Genomic DNA, 24,320 nt, shown 5'->3' with positions numbered 1-24,320 from the left:
AAGCTTTATGTACAGCACAGTATGAGCCCTTCAACCCCTGTTGTTGCTGTGCCAACCTATATTAACCTTTATAAAGGAGTGTGGGAAAGTGCTAGCAATAGCGGACAATTTTTAATCAGGGTGGGAAAGTTTGTAGTGCTCTAAGTGCACAATTTTTATTGCATGGGAAAGTTGGTAGCAGTATAGGGTACAATTTATAAATAACATGGGGGAAAAGTGATGGCGGACCTGCCCTCCCAGAATTCCATGCCCAGCTGCATGCATAGAGCATTCATAGAGTTGTGTCTCCGCCACACAGCATTCTGGGAAGTCAAGTCTGCCATTGCTTTTTTCTCCACAGCCTTTCTAAATTGTGCGCTATAGCACTAGCAATTTTCCCATGCTATTTAAAAATATCCGCTATTAGCATTTATTTGCATTTATTTCCTCTCTCTCTCTTCCCACCCCCCTCCCCCCACTGTGACTTTCCCATGGCAACGTTTATTCCTTCATTTTAATCTTCCTTCACCCTTCACATTCCTGCACTCACACAAAAATTTGGATCATTTCAATCCCTCAATGCAATTACCCATTTCACATTTGCCTGATTGCAACACCGTCATCTGCAGATGCCAGGGATTATACTAAGGCTGTCGATCCCTGGCGTGAGATGATGTCATCTGACGCTGGCATTGAGTTGATTTTGTTTTCACACGAGATGTGAAAGGGGCTATATTTGGAATAATATTGTGGGTCACTCCAAACCTATTAGTGCAAGTGACATAAATATTGAGAGATTAATTTCTGAGGTTTGCTGTCCATAACTTGCATTGAAACTGTTTCAGTGTGGCATTCTTTTGATCCAATATGTATTCATAGTTGCCAGCATTAGTGCTGCTGAATCATTTATCATTGTCATTCCCTTCATCCCAGGAATCAACCAGATAAACGTTCTCTTAACTACCCCGATAAATAAATAAAATTTAAAAAACATCTCCAATAAAAGCCTTACTTAAAATAAAACTGCATACCACACTCTGCCCCACTAAAGCTTTGTATAGTTAAAATGGGACATCCCTCCTTTTTTATATAATGTTTGGTTTGCAATAAAGATAACTTCATTTCCTGAGTGGCAGGTGAAATGAATGCACAATGTTGGGTTCCTGTGACACCAGTCATCTGTTTGCAGGCATAATTCATCTTCTGGGAGGTTTACTGCAAATGGTTGAGCAGTTGAAGTTAGTAATTATCTATTCCAATGGTCTGAGGGAAGAATTCCTGTCCTTTAAAGTACAGTTGGCGTAGATCATGAACTTGTCATCATTATGTTATTATTCTGTGGGAGTTCAATGAGTCATATTAGCATTTGAGCCACCACCTGAAACCAAAGTGTACCAACCAATTCAAACGTATTTGGTTTCAAGATTGTGTTGGATAATCCACGCACAAGATGAAGTGGTACACTGAACATGAAATGCTGAAATAGTGATTCTGCTGCCTGGACTTGTCACAAGATTTGTGTTGTTCTAATGCAGTGGGTTTTCAAACTTTTACTTTCCTCTCACATTACCACCACCTTAAGTAATCCCTCGTGTTACAAACCCCAAGGACTCAAAAACCAGCAGCTACAGAAATTCACCAAGACAATGGCTACTTAAACAAAATTGGTTTTATTTTCTTAACACAGAATAATAAGATCAATATTAAACTTATCACTAATAAGTTACATAACAACCCCCCCCCCCCCGTGTGTGTGTGTGTGTGTGTGTGTGTGTGTGTGTGCAAGGTGGTTCTTTTTTCACTGTCCTGTTGTTTGCTTCCCCATGTTGACTGGTCTTGGACAGTTTTCAGTATTGTGCAGAGAGTTGAACAGTCATTACATTCAACAGGCTCTGGTGTCTTAACTTCAGTTGTTACCAGTCAGGAAGGTCTTTGGTGGGTACGGAGAGATGTTCTTTGTTCGGTGGACACACAAACTGACTTCCTTCCATCACCAACCATAGAGTCTTTCTGAAGAAACGTGCCTTCTTCCAGGTTACAACAAAGAGTTCTTCTTTTCCTCTATATCAGGAGAAACACAACAACCAGTCACTACGTAGATTTCGAATAGGTTGAACATGGAACTCAAAGCCCATCTTGAAATGGAGTCTTTAGCAGGCTTTTCACTTTTCAGCCTTTCACTGACTGCAGCAGCTTTTATCTCCCCCCCTCTCTCTCTCTCTTCCCCCCCTTTTTGTTTCAATTTCTGTCTGTTTCTGTAAAGTGATGTTTGCTTGTGAAAAGTGAAACTACTTAATCTTATTCTTCCTTTTTAAACATATATTTTATTAACTTATTCCTTTAAACAATGCCAAAGGTCACTGGTTTTCAAACTTTTTCTTTCCAATCACATACTACTTGAAGTAATCCCTATGCTTCAGGTGGAATGAGAGTGGAAAGAAAAAGTTTGAAAATCACTATTTTAATTGTACCTAATTGACTCATTATGTGCACAGTTCCATGACTCCAAAGGAAATGGGCCAATGACAATTTTTCTCAAGCAAAATATTTCAGTAACAATTGGGTCTAGAGCAGTGATTCTCAACCTTCCCTTCCCATTCACATACCACCCTAAATAATCCCTTACTAATCACAGAGCACCTTTGGCATAGGGATTACTTTAGGTGGTATGTGAGTGGTGGGGAAAAAAGATTAAGAACCGCTAGTCTAGACCGAATTGTTAACTGATTTTTTTTTTTACTTTTTCAATATTTTTATTGGTTTCACCAAATAAATGTTACATAGGTACATGACAATTAAAATAAAGTATTGACAAATCTTATATAGCAATAAAAATGGTATTGAAACCTATGTTACACTGAAAAGAAATTAAAATAAAAACCCACTATACCATTTACCTAACTGTCGATCCCTTTGGAGGCTACGAGCTTAACACAAACAGTCCACTACTAATAATAAAAAGGTAAACAATGGGGTAAAAACCAAAAATTAATTAATTTTACAAATTTAGAAAATAAGAAAGGAACTGTGGCAGTGTGAGCAGTGAGAGAGACACAACCACCATGTTGAGGGTGGTTAATGACTCTCAACGTGGTGGTTGTGTCTCTCACACTGCCACAGTGGTGACCCTGACATGATAATCGCTGCCCGGGGTGTGCGCTGGAAGGGATGCTGGAGTCAGAGAGAAACCTCTGACGATGCCATTTCCCCATGGCTGCCCCGCGATACAAGTGGGGCCGGTTCGCCGTGAGGATGTGTGCCGCCACAGAAACCCATAAAGAAATAAAGTTAAGATTCATTGCATGTAGTTTCAGAAAATATCTGTTGATAATTCTGTTCTCATAGTTTTTTAATTCTTTCCAAGAAGTGTCCCTAGAATTTAAAAGTAATTCATAAGGGGTAAATGCCACCCCTTTATGATGAGGGTTGAAATTATAAACTGTCCCTATCATATTAGGTTCTAGGTCTTCAGGGAGCTTCAAAATTTAAAAAAATCCTAAATTGAAACCAGATTCTCAGTATATGCCTAACAATTAGGTATGATTAAAACCGTGGTTTTCAAACTTTTTCTTTCCACTCACATATCACCTTAAGCAATCCCTTACTAATCACAAGCATGTCATCACAACTGCCAGAGCTGTTGCCAGGCAGCCAGAATCAATACCAACTTGTACATCGGATCAGTAGGTATTTATTTTTTTTAAAAGGACCTAATGGTTTAAGGCAACTGTGCAGCACACAACCCAATCATATGAGATAAGGTCATTGGTTTTCAAGGGGATTTTTTTGGAGGGTAGTGTCAGTGAATTATTAAATACTACGTATTGACTTGAACAAGTGAATCATTTCTAGAGCAGTTTTCAAAAATAGTTTAGCTACTCAGATGAGTTATTAATTTGCCAACAAGCTCCTGTTTTTCCACCATTTTTAATATTTGAGATATAGTCAAATGTATTTGAATATGTGTTTCAATTCAATTCTCATTGTTGATGTAAATTGACTTTCCCCTATGGTGCCACTGGAAAAACTTGTAAAAAAAAATGTTTGTCTCTTGGGTGAAAGCCGAGCTCTTGGACAATGGATTCTCCATAATTCGTGTGCATATTGTTGCTGGTGTAAATTACATTTGTTCCAAGTACAAATTGTTCCATGTCACCAATACCACCTCTGTTCTTGGAATCTGTTTGAAACTGAATCAAACTGTTTGCAATTTTATATTTAGCCTTAGGAAAAGCTTCTAACCTCAAAAAAAAATCACTGGCGTTCTGTTTCCATTTCTATAATACCACTTAAACCTATCCCATGTCAGCCTTTCTACTGCTGAAATGTTTATCCTGCACCTCCTTTTGGATCTCTGCTTTCTGAATTCTCATTTAGAAAATAGTCAACTTCTTCATTGCTTCTTTCAAAGTTCATGACCATGCATGTCCCCATTCTGTATGTTTTTTCCCCAATCGACCTTCCTTGCCTGTTCTCCCAACCTGTTCAAGTCCCTCTGCAGGCTCCCTACTTTGTCAACAGTACCTGCCTTACCCCCATCTTCATATCTACAAATAACCGCAAAGCCATCAGTTCAGTCATCTCTCTCATTTGCACATCATGTGAAAAGTAGCAGACCCAACACCGACGGACTCCTGTGGAACATTACTTGTCTCTGGCAGCCAGCCCAAAAAAATAAATTTCCCACTCTTTGCTTGCTGTCATTCAGTATCCATGCCTTTTCCATGATATCATGGGTTCCTATGTTGTTTAGCAACCTTTTATGTGGCACCATATCAAAGGCCTTCTGAAAATCTACTGATTTTGCTTTGTCTGCCCTGCTTGTTATTTCTTTAAAGAATTCTGACAGATTTGACAGGCAGGGTCTCCCCTGAAGGAAACCAGGCTAACTTCGGCCTACTTTATCCTATGCTTTCAAGTATCCTGAACCAGTCTGTAATTTAATATCTTTTGCCTTTTCTCCCTTCTTAAAGAGTGGAGTGTTGTTTGCTATTTTCCAATCCTCTAGAACCTTTTCTGACTTCAGTGGTTCTTGAAAAATCAGTACTAATGTGTTCAGAGTCTCTTCAGCTACCTCTTTCAACTGTGGAGTGTAGTCTCTCCAGTCCAGATGACTTATCTACCTTCAGCTTCTCAAACATATCTCCTTGGTTAACAGGGATGACGTTCACTTCTGCCCCATAAATTTCTGGCAAGTCACTGGTGTCCTCCTCATAATTTTCCAGTGGACCAATGTCCATTCTTGCCTCTATTTTACTGTTTATGTAATCAGAAAAAGCTTTTAGTATTCTCTTTTATCATTTGGCTCGATCACTTCGTGCATCAACTTTTCTCCCATTACTGCATTTTTAGTTGCCTTTTTTTAAAAAAAAACTTTATTTAAAGGTTTTATCACAGGAATAAAAAGAAAGATTACATTTCAAGAAAAAATATAAAATAAAATAATATAATTACAATACAACATTAATAACCTAACTTAATTCAATCTAACCCCCCCTACATATACAACAACTAAAATTCTATATATATAAAAAAACCCCACCCTTCCCCTCCCCCAAAATAAAGAGTGAAGAATTAGTAAAATTAATAATATTATGTATTACAAAACACACACACACAAAAAAAGGAAAATATGACAAATAAAAATAATTTAAAAAAAGATTTATCAGATCTAAAATATCACATCTAAGAGCATACTTAAATCAAACTTAATTGCATATACTTAACAAATGGAGTCCACTTCAACTTATAAAATGACATCTTATCTTGGATTGAAAAAGATATCCTTTCCATAATGTAAGGTAAAAACATCTTGAGTTGGGACTGGAGAAGGAGTCACCCAGTACTAAGGAGTAACAGGATGCAGGTGTGACCTTGTACGCTCAAGATAAGTGTGGCAATAACAAGATGATGTGCAGCAGACTAACAGAGAAGGGTAGCAACAGCTTATTCATTGGACAATGTAATGGTATGATAATTTACTAAGTGCGTGTCCTGAGGTATAAAAAAAACACCACTTGCTGATATCGGGAGAATGCGCCTTCTCCAACTAACACTGTTAGTTGCAAGTGTTACAATCCGGTAATAAAGAACCTTGATTTCGACTCAGTCTAGTGTCTGACTCACTCATTCTCGAACAAAGCAGACCTAACAATAATTAAACAAGACTTCATCTCTAAATACCACCTGTCCAAAGTTAATATATTTCTATACTTCCAAGTAAATGCTATACATTTCTTGGCCACTGCTAAAGCTAAATAGATCAAAGAAATCTGATAATTATTTAATCCTAAATCAATTAATGATTGCATATTCCCTAATAAAAATATATCAGGATCCAATACAACACAAATATTATATAATCTATTAAATATAGATTGAATACCTTTCCAAAACTGTTGCAATCGGTCACAGGACCAGACAGTATGTAAAAATGTACTGGCTGTCTGGTCACAACGAAAACAACAATCTGACTTACTAAGACCAAATTTTTAAAATTTTTCTGGTGTTAAATATAATTGATGTATAAAATTATAATTAATCATCGCTAATCTAGCATTCATCAATTTCCGAATACTGTTTTGACAAATTTCCATCCAAGCTTCTTCAGCTATTGTAGAACCTAAATCTTTTTCCCATTTCAACTTATCTTTATCCCAATCTTTCTTACTTTCATTTTCTTGTAAAATACAATACAAATCAGATATATACCCCTTTTTTGGTATTGAAAGTACATATTTCTCAAAGCTAGTTTCGGGCAATAAAGTAATTTGCCGACCACATATCTGTTTTACAAATGATCTTAACTGATAGTACACAAATACAGAATTTCCACTAATACCAAATTTCCTTTGTAATTCCTCAAAAGAACAAAAATGTCCTTCAAAAAAAACAATCAGATAAGTTTTTTATTCCTTTCCTTTCCCATTGTTTCAAAGTGATATTGGAGACCGTAAAAGGAACAAGTTGATTATTATATAATGGCAATCGCCCAGACCATTTATTTTTAAGCCCCATTTTATCAAGTTTACTCGTCCATAGATTCAATAAATGTTTCAATATTGGTACATCATAAGTTCGTAACAAATTTTTATTCCATCGAAACAAAAATTCATGTGGAGATTTTTCTAAAATAACTGTCATTTCTATCTTTGCCCAACTGGGCGGATCCTCCAAATTCATTAGTGCACTAAGAAATTTAAATTGAGCTGCCTCATAATAATATTGAAAATTAGGTAATCTCAAACCTCCATTTAGTTGCCTTCTGTTGCTTTTTAAAAACTACCCAATCATCTGTCTTGATAATTTTTGCAATTCTCTATTCCCTCTATTTTGCTTTTGTGCTGTCTTTGACTTCCGTCAGGCATGGTCGTCTCACCCTATCTTTATAATTCTTCTTCTCTAGCATTAAAAAAAAATTCTGCATCTTCAAAATTACTCAGAACATCATGCCATTGCTACTCTGCCATCTTCCAAGCAACCTTGGCCAGATCCTTTCTCATGTCTTTACTCAAGTGTAAGACCAACACATCAGATTTTAGCTGCTTCCTCTTAACTTGCAGAGTGAATTTTATTATGTTATGAACTTTGGGTTCCTTTACCTTAAACTCCCAAATGTAATCCTGTTCATCATCAATTATCACATTTTCTTTTTTATTACATGTCAATAAAATAATCTTGAATCATTGCGCAGCCCAAATGCAGAATTGCCTTTTCCCTTATGTGCCTGACTACAATCTGCTCTAAAAAGCCATCCTGCAGGCATCCCACAAATTCCTTCTCTTGGGATCAAGTGCAAATTGTACTTTTCACATTGTACGTGCATATTGATGTTCCCCATGGCCACTGTAACATTGCCTCTCTTGCATGCCTTCTCAAGCTCCATCTCTGGAGTGAGACAATCCTGTGATCTTAGACTCAGAGGTGTGAGTGCTGCCATTCAGTTGAGGCTGATCAGTAGAGCTGGTACATGTGGAAGTGGATTCTTCATCCCAACTGACATTTGTTGTTCCTCTTTCCTAAAAGTAACAAACAATATTGACAAATATGTTTTTGTTTCTTTTGTAGGATTCTCCACCATTTCAACACCAGCCCTGAAGAATATGCTCTGATTTTTACCTCTGGATGCACAGCTGCTCTTAAACTAGTTGCAGAAAGTTTTCAGTGGACCTCTGCAGAGCATGGAGAATCAAGGAGTCGGTTTTGTTACCTAACTGATAACCACACTTCTGTTGTGGGAATGAGAGGATTGTCTGTTCCAGCTGGTGCTCTAACTCTTCCAATAAACTTGGATGAAATTCATGGAGATAAAAACACTCTACATGAAAAGATATCCATGGCCAAAGAGGAAAATTACCACATTCACCATTTATTCTGCTACCCTGCTCAAAGTAACTTCTCAGGAACAAAATATCCACTTTCTTGGATAAAGGACATCAAGGCAAAAAAACTGTATCCGTTCAGCAGAATTCCAGGAACTTGGAATGTGTTAGTAGATGCAGCTTCATTTGTGTGCACCTCACAACTTGACCTCAGTTTATATCAGGCGGACTTCATCCCCATATCATTTTATAAACTGTTTGGATTCCCAACAGGTCTTGGAGCTCTGTTGGTGAAGAATGAAAATGAACACTTGCTGGGAAAAAAATACTTTGGAGGAGGAACAGCAGCTTCGTATTTATCAGCAGAGCATTTCTATGTCCCGAGGCAGTCTGTTAGTGAGAGGTAGGGCATTTCTCTTTCAATCGGAAAATAAAGCATCTTAACATAAGATCAATGTTTCTCAACTTGTGCTCTGCAGCACATGGCAAAGACAAATATTATTGAAGTAATAAACAACTAAGACACTTGTAAATTTGACAAAATAATTTTTTTTTAATTCTCAAATTTTTCCAACAAAACAAAAGCCCCATTGGTGGTCTTGGCAGGGTTCAAGGTCTCTCGTCCCCAAAGACCCCACGTGCGTAATCCATGGGATTGTTATCTGTGGTCCACAGTATGTAAAAGTTTTTTTTTAAATTGAGGACTACTGCTTGCAGTACATCATGTGCAAAGATTTTTAAAAAAGGTTTTTGTATTTTTGTGTTCTGAGACCTTGTGAAATTTGCTGAGAACCTTTTCAGTCGAGCTGTGCATATTTTGCTGATATAAGAAAATCTGCAAATATGAGGGTCTTGTGCAGTCCGTAAAAATGCTGGGGAAACTCAGCGGTCACATAGCATCCATTGTAAAAGGCAGTTGATGTTCAGACCTGAGCCCTTCTTTAGGCCTGCTGAAAATCAGGCATGCCTGAATAAAAAGATGGGTGGGGAGGGGAATGGGTGATGGGGGAGGCTAACAGGCAAGAAATAATTCAATAAAAAAGTCTGCAGATGCTGTGATTGTAGTGAAAACACAGAAATGCTGGAGGAACTCGGCAGGTCTCGGTCGATAAGAGGTAAAGATATATAACCAACATTTCTGGCCTCAGCCTTTCTTCAAGGTATGAGTAAAAATCAGACAGGCGCCTGAATTAAAAGGCTGCGAAGAAGGAAAGAAAGGGCAGGGGGAGGAGCACAGACAAAATGTGGTAACTGGATCCACGTGCAATTATCACTTTTCATCTGTTGATATGTGCTCACCCCCCTTCTCCCCTGCCCTTTCTTTCATCCTCCCCAGACTTTAAATCCAGGCGCTTGTCTGACTTTTACTCATGCCTTGAAAGGCGAGTAAACTCTCCAATATCAATTATAGATGGAAAATGCAAGTTTGTAAGATATATTTTACTCACACACACACACACACACACACACACACACACACACACACACACACACACACACACACACACACACACACACACACACACACACAGACACACATATATAAATTCACACACAGTCAGGGCTCTCATTTATGTTGATCATAAAAAATTCTATATGGGGAAGTTGCTTGCATTTATACAACAGCAATATCTATTATTGTCCTTTTTATTATTGTAGTTATAATAACAATTGGGCCCCTATATAATCCAAATATGGATGAATATCTTGATAAATATGTCATATTTATTCTTTAAGTTGTATGTAATTTTTTCCATAGAGATGCAACTATTCATCTCAGCAGTCCATTGTGCTATATGTAGAAGGGTGTTGGATTTCCAAGTAATTGCAATACATTTCTTAGCCACTGCTAAGCCTATTTTAACAAATTAAATTTAGAATTGAATTAATTTATTGATTATTTCAATAAATTTTTCCAAAAGATAAAGCTCTGGCTTGCTTGTGAAGACCACCCTGTGAAATTTGTTATAATTTCAGTAATATTCTGCCAGAAAGGTCTCACCTTCACACATGACCATGTAGCATGTAAAAATGTTCTTATTCCTGTCCCACACCTAAAACAAATTTCTGATATTTCAAATTTTGGTTTATATAACTTCTGTGATATGAGATATAATGGATGTCGGAAATTATATTGCACTAAATCCGTACCTTGTATTTATAATTGATGTCATGCTGTCCAAACACTAATCAGACCAACATCTTTCCATTATTGCAGCACCTAGATCCAACTCCCATCCATCTCTTGATCTCTGAAAACCTAGTTTTGCACTTCCATTGTGAGAGCATAATAAATCTTGGTTATAAATTTAGGAGTATTCCCCAGCCAAATCGCTCATTCCATTTCACTAATTTCGGGTGGGTTCAAGTTTGGTCCCCATCTTTCTCTTTAGAACAACCTTAGCTGGAGAAAACAAAAGTAAGTCCCATATTTATTTCTTAATTGTTCAAAAGGCATAAGCAATCCCTCCATATAACGGTCATCAATATATCATATTCCTTTATCATACCATGAATTCAGTATTTTGTTACTCGGATTTATAGACAGCAACACATTTTTACGTAATGGTGTTCTTAATGATATGCCTGCTTTTTTTCCCCAATTTCAGACAGTACAGAAAACTTTATCGAAGCTGATCAATTTTTGTCATGGTTCAATTATATTTTATGTTTATTGCAACATAATACCTGGTTCAATAAGAAGGGTTATTTCGTGAGCAGTCTTGCAAGTCCACTCTAAAATGTGGCGTCATCAGCGAATTTGAAGATGGAGTTGGAAAAGTATTTGGCTGCGTAGTTGGGGATCAAGAGGAAGCACAATAGATGATTGAGTACACAACCTTGCTGAGAGTGGTTATTGAGTGCGTTCGTGGAGGAGATGATGCTACCTATTTTCAATTACTGCAGCTGTTAGGAAGTCAAGTGTATGGAATATTTAGTGGAATTGAATTGCTTATTGTTGCATGTACTGAGATAGGATAAAGTGCTTTGGTTTGGACACTATACAACCAAATCAATCCATACTTAAGTACAACGTATAGTGTAAAATAAAACAAAAGTGCAGAGTATTGTGTTGCACAGGAAGAGGTTCAGTTAAACAGTATAAAATGTCATTTTATGAATGAGAGGTCTGTTCAATTAGCAGAGAAGAAACTGTTCTTGAGTCTATTTGTACATGTGACATCTATGAAAGGTGTGGGGTGGGGGGGTGTGGAAGAGAGTATGCCCAGAGTGAGATGGGTCTTAATATGTTGGGTGTTTTCCTGAGTCAGTATAGACAGGGTTGATGGATGGGAGATTGGTGTGCATGATGGACTGAGCTATGTTGGCATCTCCAAGTTCTTGTGAGCTTGGACAGGAACTGTTCCTGTACCAAACTGTGATGCAGTCAGGTGGAATGCTTTCTCTGGCCATTCTTTTAAAAAAAATAGTTTGAGGCATTGGGGACATTGCCTTGGGCTTCTAAAGAACCAGAGGCATCTCTCTTCCAAATTAATGAAAATATATTTTTTAAAAATATATATATGTAAAAGGGAAAAAAAAAAGAAGTGGAGGCATTTTCTTCCGGTACTCTGTCTCTTCATTGTATGAAATCTGTTTACATTGGTGGTGTTTTCTGCAAATGTGGTCAACGTTATTTGGTTATGTTGTCATGAATGTACAAAGAATATTATAAGAGATTAAGTACACAGCCTTGGAGGGCACTAGTGTTAACAATTATGGTGTGAAGATAATGTTCACCAATTCTCACTGACTATGATTTGAGGTCAGGAAGTTTAAATCGAGTTGTGGAGATGGAGGGTGGCTTGCTGAATGTAAGGTCCAGAAATTTTGAGACTAGTTTATTTGGAACATGGTGTTGAAGGCAGAGTTATAAGCAATAAGTCGAAGTCTGACATCAGTGTCCTAGTTATCCAAGTGCTTCAGACTCCGTGAAGAGCCAGGGAGACAAGGCGTGATTACGTTAATTGGAGTACATTGAGATGGTCTGGAAGGCTGGAATTTATGTAAGCCTTGACCAGCTGCCTGAAGCACAACGGTGGATGTCAGACCCACCAAGCAACAGTCATTAATGCAGGAGACCAATAAATTGCAAATGCAGGAATCTGGAGCCAAAAACAAGTATTAAGGAGCAATGCATTTTTCTACAGCCCTGAGATAATTGTGGTCTTACAAAAACAGATGAGAACTTCAGATTATATAAAGGAGAGGATAAAGATGTCCATGAATACTTCCATCAATTAGTCCATGTCGGTTCTTGGGACACAGCCAGGGACTCCATCTGAGCCAGGGACTTTCTGTGGTTTCACTCTCAGGGATGTTATCTGATATCTGTGCTGGTAAACATGGATTCCAGTTTGGAAAAGAAAGTGGAAGATGGTATCCAAGAATAGATGCATTTAAATACTCTGAAATTAATGGACATTACTGCGTGCATTTAGAAACTTGGGGACATCAAGCCAGGTCAAGCTGCTGGAAAGAGGAAAGAGCAAAGCCTGGGTTTCAGTGGTGAAAAAGGTTAAGCACTACACTAAATTGACCAGTAGTAAGATAAAGATTTATTTGTTGAAAATTGATCAATGCAAATAAATATATTTTGAAGGTCTAGTAATTACAAGTGCTGCATTCTTTTTAGGTTCAGCGTTCTGTGAACCAAACCTTTTGTTTCATGGTTCTCTACCTTGTTACCTTGGCAGTCCAAAATTCCGAGATGGTAAAATGCTCAAATTCAAGACTTTATATAAAAAAAAGTTATGAAAACTCAAATGGTCAATTTGTATATAAAATAAGAAATTCCAGAATAGATAAAAGTAAGATTTTGGAATGTTGAACTTGAAGGTGGAGTAAAGGTTAATAGCAGGATTCTGAGCAGTGTAGATAAACAGAGGGACTTTGGGATACATTTCCATAGATCTCCCAAGGTTGCTGCGCCAGTTGATCGGGTATTTAGGGCTTGTAATATACTGGCTTTCATTAGTCGGGGGATTGAGTTCAAGTGCAGTGACAGCATATTAAACATCGGGCTTGACGATACTTGGAACATTGTGTTCAATTCTGGTCACCTCATTACTGGAAGAAAATGTGCAAGCTTTGGAGTGGGTGCTGAGGAGATTTACTGGGAGGTTGCCTGGATTGGAGAACATGCTTTACAAGATAATGTGAACAGAGCCTGAGCTTTTCTCTTTGAAGTGACAAAGAGTAAGAGGTGGCTTAAGATTCAAGATGGTCATGTAATAGTGCAGAATATAAAAATTACACATAATCTCCCTCCTCTTGACAGCTGACACCCCTTATAGTGAGTAAAAAAGGAAAGGAGAGAGCCTACAAGTTACCAAGTGTCCGTGAATTCACCTCTTGAGCTTCCACAGCCTCTGCAGTTGCACAGACCCCTATCCTGAGCTTCAGATCCAAACCTCTGATATGATCAGGAAGCCTTCAATCCCTGTGGTCCTTCAGGAACCGTTCTTGTCTTCAGAATCCTCTCAAATCCCGGCTCTGACATCTGACTCCCAAGTGCCAGTCTCAAGCAGCCCACAGCTTGTGTGGTTTCCCTGACTGCAAGTCGCCATAATCCTCTATGGATCCCTCAAGATTATGAGAGGCATAGTTAGGGTGGACAGCCAACACCTTTTTCCTGGGGCGATAGTTGGAAATATCAGAGGACTTACGTTAAAGGTGAGGGGAGGAAAGTTTAAGGGACAAGTCAGAAGTAACTTTTTTTGGCTGTGGAGGCTGGTACAAAAGGGGCATTTAAAAGGCTCTAAGACAGGGACAAATAAAAAAAAGATGGTTATGGGTGTGCGGTAGGGAAGGTTCAAATTGGTTTATATTGGTCGGCCGATCATTGTGGGCTATATTCTATGAAAATCAGCAGTTGTGGTCGGAACAACATTCACATTCCAAGTCGGTAGCTATTGGTTGGAGCTGCATGACATTCCTGATGGAGAGAAGAACATCTTTCTCATTTTCAGTGAATCAAGCACTAATACAAAAAAAGTATTACGGCTGTGAGAAATCTGAAGGCAAAATGCTAAAACACCAATTTGGTCAGACAGCCTTTCTGGAGAGAGAAATGATCAACTCATAGCAGATTATTGAAAAATTCATGAAGATCTTGGCCAAGTGAAACTCTCATATTCTTACAGAACTTTCCTTTGCTTGTGTCTAAATTAATGCAAAAGGGCATATAAAATCTCTTATTGCCTTATGTATCCTTGGAACAAAATGAGATTTGATATTGAGAGTTTTTGTGACTAAAATGTGATGGGTTTTTTTTGTGTTGCATATTATTTCAGTCAATGTTCTAATGAATTTATTCCTCGAAGTTAGTGGTTTGTTTTTGTTTTATAGACCCACAAATTTTACGTCAACAATTCATAGCAAAGTGTCCCCCAAAAGAGCATGGCTCTTCCTTGCTTCAAAGAAAAACAGTTGATTCGCTCACAGTATCTCTCTGTACTTTCCTTAATGATATTGAGTTTTTTTTTAAATGAGGGTGAAATATTTAATCTCTGGAAGCAGTTTCTATATAATTGAGGCCATTGCGTCAAGAGTACCTGTTGTTCTGTGCATGATGCTTAACAATGCAATAGGTGACTATGGAAGAGGCCCTCAAGAAGAGTACAGCACTGATCAGGTGTCCTAGGTTTGGAGACCCAACTTTTTTTTAAAGTTTGTGCGCAAGAAGTGGCTTCCCCTGGCAAAGATTGCATTGAGTATCCATTCATAATTGCCTTTTGAGGTGGCTGCCTGAAGCTGTTGAAGGCCCAGTATGTCCTTCTTTACAATTCTGTAGGATGAGTCGTTAGATTTTAAATCAGTAATGATGAAGGAATAGCAGTATATTTCAAAACTTGGGGTCCTGTGTGACTTAAAAGGAACGTGTGGATGGCAGTGTGCACTGGTCTTGTCTTCCTATGTGAGAGGTTGTTGAGGAATTCTTATCTAGTTATTCCAGCTGACACAAGCCATAAACAGTCTGCAGTGACATTGAATCAATTTTCGGAATTTGGAGCACAAATCAATTGTGCTGCTTTAGCCTGCGTGGTATTAAGTTTGAGCAAGACAAGTGAAGAATATCCTGCCGCATTTGTGTGTTGGAAACATTGGAAGCAGGCAAGTCATTTATCCAGACAGACTTATCTTTGAAGGCACAATGTTTATAAATCTAACCCTATTAAATATTTAACGGTGACTCCAGGCTGACAATCCTCCAGGTGGAGGATTCATTGATGGTAATGATATTGAATATTCATAGCTAGCCTCTCTTAGTCGCTCTCTGTCCATACACACACAGGGGAGGTCAGCGTTGGTAATTGCATCACTAAAAATGGTTGTTAACCTTTTAAGATGCCAATCAAATGCTGCCAAAAGGGCAAAATTTCTAAGAGAGACAAGTAATCAGCAGTACACTCAACAGGTCAAACAAAGGATCTTCAACCTGAAGTGTTCAATCTGATTCTCTTTCCATAACACGAGTTGCTGAGAAGTGCTGAATTGTAACATCTTCTATTTTTAATTCAGATTTAAAGCATCTGTAATTTTTTTAACCTTTTGAAGCAGAAATACTTGAAAGGAACATTTTTAATTTGTTCTTTATTCCTCTTGGTTTTGCATTCTCCATTCAAATGCTGTGTATTAAGTCCCTGATGTTAATCCGTGGAGACAAGGTCTTATTTCTGATTCTTTCTTCCTTAAATACCAATTAGAGACCTGCACACTGCAGTCACAGTGTAAGTTGTGAGATGGAATGTTTAATCATTCTGAGATATTGATCAGCCAATATATTTTAATTGTCAAGTTACCTAGAAAGATACCACAATATCTCTGAACTGAAATGCAAACTTCAGAATCATACTGACCTATATATGGCCTATATATTTCCAACATTTCAGCAATTTTTTTTTGTGTTGAACAATTATATGGATGTTGACTTCTCTGTCATGAAATGAAATCAGCATCTTGGTATTGCATTTCATTGAGTGGTAAGATGTTTAAGGCCATTAAAGGATTTGATTGGGTGAATGGCAATTACTTTTCATGTTGCAATGAAGCAAGATGTATTCAGTTACTTTGGAGTAAAGTATAAATTAACCCAGTCAGCTTCGCAGTTAGCGCAACGCTATTACATTGTCAGCAACCTGTATTTGAATCTGGCTCTGTTTGTAATGAGTTTGAACATTCTTTCAGTGTCTGCTTGGATTTCTTCTGGTGCTCTGTTTTCCTCCTGCATTCTAAAGAGATATGGGGTTAGGTTCATTGTTCACATGCTTTTGTTGCGGCGTGGACCAGAGGCGCTTGTTACCGTGCTGAATCCCAAAAATAAAAAAAAAATTGCACAAGAATATTCCTTAATGCTGAATGATCTTCACCCCATAAACATTGGATATAATTCCAACAAATAGCAGATCCATGCATTTAACAAATGAGTTATTTTCAATATTGGAATAAACTTTGTTAACTTTGACATTAAGAATTTCTTCAGGAATCTTTAATGTTAAATTTTAAATAAATATGGTTGTACTTGGGCTGTTTGTGGGTACTGAATTAATTTCAAATGCAGTGTCTTTTCGGCAAATGTATGTCTTTGGCGTGCTGCGGAGGTCTCGGATTGATAATAGCTTTAGCATGTGGAGGAATAAGGTCAATGTCAAATTAAAAATGAAGCCATTGCTATCAAATTGGAGCTAAATGCTTCAATTAATTTATTGAATGCTCTCTTTTGATAAAAATACAATTTTCATTCCAGGTTTGAGGATGGCACCGTTTCATTTCTTGATATAATAGCAGTAAATCATGGATTTAATGCACTGGAAAAAATTACAGGTCAGTAATAAAGTGTAGCATTGAAGGTTTATTAATGCAGTAAAAACATTTATTCAGTTAGAAGGTGGTGAATGAGCAAATGAGAGTTACAAAAATCAGTAATAATGAGCAATAAAAATGACAGCTTTGCTGCATCTTAAAACTGATCTTTTTTTTCATAGTTTGTGACAAAGAACCTTTGACCTAAAGTATTAACTTTATTTTGAATCCAGGGAACTATCTGACCTGCTGAGCATTTCCAGCAGGTAAACAAAAAAAGTTGGCACATGCTTGGGTCATGCAGCAGACCTAGAAAGTCAAAGGTAGTTGATGTTTTGGACCTGAGCCCTTCTTCAGCAGTTTTGAATATTAGGTAAACGCCTGGATAAAAAGGTGGGTAGGGAAAGGGAAGGAACACAGGGTAATGGGTAGATATTAATAGATGAATGCAGATACCTCTCATCTGTATCTTCCTATTTCCTCAGATCTGTTGGCCTGTGTTTTCCCTTCCCCCTTCTCCTTTTCTTTCCTCCTACCTCCTACCCCCCACCCTTCTTCAGGTGAGTGCCTGATTTTCAGCACTCCTAAAGAAGGGCTCACCCTCAACACTTTGACTGGCTTTTTGTAACTTTCTCTGGGTGTTTTTTTTTTCTCCATCATTTCATATTTCCTGTGGCTGTTTTTGTTTTTATTTTTCTACAATAGAATTACATTTGTATTTATTAAAGGGAATAAGATTTCAAAGCTCAGGGGATGCCTTTAATTGCTCATCCATAATTGCCCTTGATAAGGTGGTGGTGAGTTGTCACCTTGAAGCACTGCTGCCCTCTGTGTGTATACCCATAATTTAAGGAAACGAATTGCAGGATTTTGAGTCATCAACAGGAAAGTATGGGCAAATTATTTCCAATTCAGAATGATATGTGACTTGAAGGGCAACTTGCAGAAGGTGCTGTTCTCTTACTTTTGCTGGCTTTGACCATTTGGTCATGGGTTTGAAAGTTGTGGCCAAGGAGTCTTGATGAGTAATTAATTGCATTTTTAGGTGGTATAAATTGCTTCAACTGTGCATTGGTGAGTGGCTGTGAATGGGTGACTATCAAGTGTCAAGTATGGTGTCAAGTTCTTGAGTATTGTGGAAAATGCACTCATTCAGTCACCATCGCACTCCTGACTTGACCCATGTCAGTGGTGCACAAGTTTTGGGGAGTTGGGTTGTGAGATATGTGTTGAATGATTTCTAACCTCTAATTTGCTCTTGCAGCTACATTTTATGTGTAGCAACTCCAATTCAGTTTCAGATCAATAGTAACCCCCAGAATATTGATAATGGGATAATTTAACTATTATTTAATCACAAGTAAACATTGGAATTTATGAAAAAGGTAATACAAATGTGTGTTTAAAAAAAATAATAATGGGTTTAAAAAAATAATGGAGGGATTAGCAAGTAATTATTCTCAAAATGATTAAATGTAATACAGTACAACTCCGATTATACTAAATCATTTTCTCTGAAATCCTCATTCATCCGAAAAAATTTGTAAATTTCGGATAATTGAGGATATCTGAAACAAATCAGAAATTCTCATTGATCCAAAATGTTTTTTGGAGCCAAACTGACTGGCAATGTCGGACTCCCGGTTTCAGGAGCGGGGACCTCGGGCTCCTGGGGGTGGCCAGCTTTTTTTTGGGGTGAGAATTAAACATTATTTTAATTCTAAAAAACCCTTCCCTTGTTGTTTGTTGTTGTTTAAACCCTGCTACAAGTGATTGCTGTTGTGACTGGGCCGTTTTTTTAAACAAATGATAATTTTTCCAAAAAAATTATCTGGAATTTGGTCCTGACCATTCTAGATAATTGGAGTTGAAATGTAAATATATTTTGCTATTAAATATTTATACATTATACATAGCTATTAAATTTACAACATTAATATTTTATTGCATAATGAAAATTGTTCAGAATCTGAGGAAAATTTATCTGATTAGAAACAATGATGACGTTGCAGTGAGTTTCATGTTGTACTTAATTGGGATCCTCCCTCACTATAGTTGCATATTCCTTCACATTTTTTCCCTTTTTAATTTTAAAAACATTGAATACTTATTTAACACATTAGTCGTCCATTACCTTTGAGTTTACTTAGTGTGGATTCCAAATTATTCAACTGCAATCCAAGATTGATGCAGCTCCCATCTAATGTGGACAAGTGTAAATTTTCATATAAGAATCTACTTTTTGCCTAGATCCACCTGTCATTTGCCAGATCATGCTACATCCCCCCCCCCCACCTCTTTATACTATTGATCTCCCTTTCACACTCTCACCTCTGAAGCAAGGCAATGACCTGAAATGTCAATGATCTCTTTGCTTCCACAGATGGTGCCAACCCCACTGAGTTCCTCCAGCAGCCTTTTTCTTTGTTTCCATTGTCCATATGCAATCTCTTTTGTCCTCAATTTTTACTGGGGCAATGAACTTGGTGATCACTACTGCAACTTCTTGACATAATTTTGCAGCAGTGCTTTTCCCTTGGTATGCTTATTCAGATTTCTTATTTCCAATGACACAAAGCAATGTAGAACCAAGGACTAAGCTGTAGTGTATTAGTACAATTTTGACAATCATAATTTCTTTTAATTTAATAACAATCTATGGGTGATTTATGAAGGTCAGAACTTTAACTGGTTGAATAACACAAATGTTATGTTTTTATTTCCCTTTAGCTACTTGTATTATATCAGTCACTGAAATGACAAGGAAGCTATTTCATCTAATCTTCCTCCAGGGTTGTCTGTAATCTCCTTAGTTATCCATTGACACATTTGTGCATCTGTGTGCATTTTAAAATGGTGGTGCTGATGGAGCTGCAGTTATGGAGCTCTGCAGCTAGTGTGGGCCTGGGAGAGTAGAGACACAGCTCTGCTCCGAAGGGTTCAATCTCCCACTCAGTCCAAATGCGAAGGCATTAAACAACCTGTTGGAGGAATTGACAGTATCCCACACCATAGTCTATTTCCAAGATTGTGGCACCTGTGCTTGGCAGCGGCCATGAGGGTTTGCAGACTCTGGACGAGCAGTGAACTGGCACAAGGCATAAAAAAGGAAAAGCAGAGGAAATGGCCTTACTGGACAGTGACCACAGTGGCAGCTGAGGGATCCACACAGACTGTGGGCAACTTTTGGTTGGGGGACTTGTACAGGCTGCAGACTGCTGAAGACTTGCTCATGGGAACCAGGTAATCAGACCTGGGATTCAAGAGGGTGATGAGGGCAAGGAGAGCTCCCAGACGACCTGAAGGCTTACTGATTGTCTCGGACGTTTTGATCTGCCACTCAGGTTGCCGCTGGATCGTACCGTAGTCTGCGAGGCTGTGGGAGTGCTGGAGGCAAATCAACAAGCAATAATTTTAAAAGGACTCTGTTTTGCTCCCCTTTCTGTAAGGGTAAAGCTAATGGCAACTTTATCTACCTTATGGCAGACAGAAGGCAATTTTATGTAATATTACATGTTATGTGACAAAAAAAATCTTGAATTTTATTTTTGAATTGTTCTCGAGCTGTTGCTTATGGGGGCATTTTGCATTTTATTTGGACCTCCATTTCACATTCCTTCCCATCACTTGCATTTAAGTGGTGACAGTAGAGCTCTTTTTTTAAATTCTCCTGCAGTCCTGGAGTTAGTGTTTCCAGAATCCTTTATGCCAAAGAATTCCACGATTCCAGCTGAGTTAAAGGAAGGAACATCATTTTTTTTTCTGAACAATAATGGGTTGTGAATCAGAGGTGAATAGTTCAGTACTTGCTGAACGTCTTGGAAATGAAATATTGGTGAGGATTTTCAAACTCAAGTTAAAGTTTATTGTTGCAAGAACTGAAGTACAGTGAGAAAATGTATTTTCCAGCTTGTGAACCTGTACAGTTTAAAAACACAGTATGGAGTGCGTCGTTATAAAGAGAAAGAGAGATCAGTTAGAACAGAATAAGGGAACATTGGGAACATGTGAGGTTCATGAGACTGATAACAGCAGGAAAGAATCTGTAATTTGGAGGAGTGCAAGTTATTTTGACAGGAGGGCGAAGAGGGTGTGGACAGGGTGGGAGGAGACTTTGAATATGTGGCTGCTTTTCTGAGGCAGCGGGAAATGTAAATGGAGTTGGTGAAAGTTGTGGGGGGTTTGTGTGTTGGACTGAGCTGCACTCATGAATTAATTTTCATTTGCATTTAGGTCTTTCCATGTGGAATTCCTTGTTTTCAATTTGACCTTAATCTCTCAGGAAATTGTCAATCGTTACAAAACAGAACTGGTGATTTTAGGAAATTGTGACAGATTATGTTGTGCTTGTATTGTATATAGCTATGTTTTTGGGAGAAAAATTGGGGCAGGTTTTTTATTGTAGGTCATATACAAACACTTCAAAACAGATCTTATTTAAAATACTGAAGCTCTGCTCATGCTGGACAGGCTGGCCGGTGTCAAGAGCCTTTGCAAAAGTTTTGGAGAGTGCCCAAGAGACTTCACTAATGGATTGTTGCTTACAAAAAGACAACAGATGAAAGAACTCTCAGAGCCGCAGGCTGTCTGGAGGGGAACTTGCTGTTCTAATAGGGTCATGTGGTTTTGCAAGCAGAGAGAGTCAAAGAGGCTTTTTTTTTCAGAGAGAGAGGCAGAGATCAGTTCTGGAGTTTTACAGTCAGGAACAGCAGCTGGGACTGGAACAGGACAAGCTGGCAAGCTTGTGGAAAACCCTATTTGGAAGACAGGATGTGAGTGCTTAGTTCAGCCTGGTCAAAGCCCTTGTGGTTCATGCAAGAGGAGAGGACTGGCTGTCTAGTGTTTCACTTTGAATAAATGAAACAAAAATTAACTCTGTGATGACCTGAAATAAAGAGGTTATCACCTGGAGAACCCTGATGGGCAAGTTTCTTCCACAAGACACTGAAGTGGCTGATTACAAGGAATCATTTGTGGGTGTCCAGCAAACAACAAATCTCTCTGTGAAAACTGACAAGAACCTTCCTGAGCAGTAACCATTTACCTTTCAAGGACCAAAGCCTGGTGAACTTTATAAATGTTAAATTCTGCGCACAGTATAAGAATTGCCTGCAACCAGTAAACTTCAAGGAATGAGAAGTGCAATTGGACTGTGAATCAAAGAACTTTTCTAAACCTACACACACATTACATACACATGCACTTAGAATTAGAAGGGGGTTAAGTTAATAGTAATAAATTAAAGTTTGATCCTGTTTTCATGTTTAAAGATGATTCAAAACAACTTTTGTTTAAGTAACCATTTGGTGAGTATCTATTGCTGCTGGGTTTTGGGGTCCTCTGGGCTTGTAACAAAATGGAGATAGATTTGTGGTTACCAATCCAATTAAACAGTTTGGTCAATTTATTTGGAACATGGTGAAAAATAAGTTTGATAGGTAAAAATTGCTTCCAAGATCCATTGAATCAGACAACACTATAACATACAAAACAGTGCCTTTGGCCTTTCAAGTCTGTGCCAAACAATTATTCTGCCTTCTTCTTTGGGTTGGCTTCGCGGACGAAGATTTATGGAGGGGTAATGTCCATGTCAGCCGCAGGCTCATTTGTGGCTGACAAGTCCAATGCGGGACGGGCAGACACGGTTGCAGCGGTTGCAAGGGAAAATTGGTTGGTTGGGGTTGGGTGTTGGGTTTTTCCTCCTTTGTCTTTTGACAGTGAGGTGGGCTCTGCGGTCTTCTTCAAAGGAGGTTGCTGCCCGCCGAACTGTGAGGCGCCAAAATGCACGGTTTGAGGAAATATCAGCCCACTGGTGATGGTCAATGTGGCAGGCACCAAGAGCTTTCTTTAGGCAGTCCTTGTACCTCTTCTTTGGTGCACCTCTGTCTCGGTTGCCAGTGGAGAGCTCGCCATATAACATGATCTTGGGAAGGCGATGGTCTTCCATTCTGGAGACGTGACCTACCCAGCGCAGTTTGATCTTCAGCAGCATGGATTCAATGCTGTCGGCCTCTGCCATCTCGAGTACTTCGATGTTGGAGATGAAGTCGCTCCAATGAATGTTGAGGATGGAGCGGAGACAACGCTGGTGGAAACGTTCTAGGAGCCGTAGGTGATGCCGGTAAAGGACCCATGATTCGGAGCCGAACAGGAGTGTGGGTATGACAACAGCTCTGTATACATTAATCTTTGTGAGGTTTTTCAGTTGGTTGTTTTTCCAGACTCTTTTGTGTAGTCTTCAAAAGGCGCTATTTGCCTTGGCGAGTCTGTTGTCTATCTCGTTGTCGATCCTTGCATCCGATGAAATGGTGTAGCCGAGATAGGTAAACTGGTTGACCGTTTTGAGTTTTGTGTGCCTGATGGAGATGTGGGGAGTCATGGTGGGGAGCTGGCTGATGGAGGACCTCAGTTTTCTTCAGGCTGACCTCCAGGCCAAACATTTTGGCAGTTTCCACAAAACAGGATATCAAGCGCTGAAGAGCTGGCTCTGAATGGGCACCCCTCACATCTATGTACCTGTCCCAGTTTTTCTTAAATGTTAAAATGGAGCCCACATTCACCACCTCAGCCGGCAGCTCATTCCATAATCCCACCACACTGTGTGTGAAGAAGTTCCCCCAATATTACCCCAAACATCTTCCCTTTCATCCTTAACCCATGTCCTCTGGTTTGCATCTTCCCTACCCCAATAGGAAAGCCTACTTTCATTTACAGAATCTCTCTTTACCCATCATCATTTTGAATATCTCTATCAAAACTCCCCAGATTCTTCCCCACTCCAGGGAATAAAGCCCTAACCTGTTTAACCTTTCCCTGTAACTCAGTTCCTCAAGTCCCAGCAACATCCTGGTAAATCTTCTCTGCACTCTTTCAAATTTATTGATATCTTTTCTGTAGTTAGGTGATCAAAACTGCACATATAGCTCAAACGTTGGCCTCACCAATGTCTAATACAACTTTACTATAACATCCCAACTCATGTACTCAATACATTGATTTCTGAAGCCCAATGTATCAAAAACTCTCTTTATAACCCTATCTACCTTTAATGCCACTTTCAGGGAATAATGTATATATATTCCCAGATCCCTCTGTTCGACAGCATTCCATTTACTGTGTATGTCCTTTCTTGGTTTGTCCTTCAAAAATACAGCGCCTCACTATAATAATTCGGCACAAACTAAAAGGACCAAAAGGCCTGTTTGCTGTAACATT

The 24,320-nt window shown here is 38.6% G+C and overlaps 1 protein-coding gene across 5 annotated transcripts in view; it reads left to right on the top strand.

Moving 5' to 3' along the window:
- The window catches only part of mocos (molybdenum cofactor sulfurase), a 156,390-nt gene that overhangs the window by 37,083 nt on the left and 94,987 nt on the right, over positions 1-24,320 (top strand). For all 5 annotated transcript variants that reach the window (XM_069911833.1, XM_069911826.1, XM_069911856.1 and 2 more), the window contains exons 4-5: positions 8,047-8,703; positions 17,050-17,126. In XM_069911833.1, coding sequence (XP_069767934.1) covers positions 8,047-8,703; positions 17,050-17,126 — 734 coding nt within the window. The remainder of the gene's footprint in view (positions 1-8,046; positions 8,704-17,049; positions 17,127-24,320) is intronic.

Source organism: Narcine bancroftii, chromosome 1, assembly GCF_036971445.1.
Source record: "Narcine bancroftii isolate sNarBan1 chromosome 1, sNarBan1.hap1, whole genome shotgun sequence".
Taxonomy (NCBI): domain Eukaryota; kingdom Metazoa; phylum Chordata; class Chondrichthyes; order Torpediniformes; family Narcinidae; genus Narcine; species Narcine bancroftii.
This window is presented reverse-complemented; position numbering and strand designations above follow the sequence as displayed.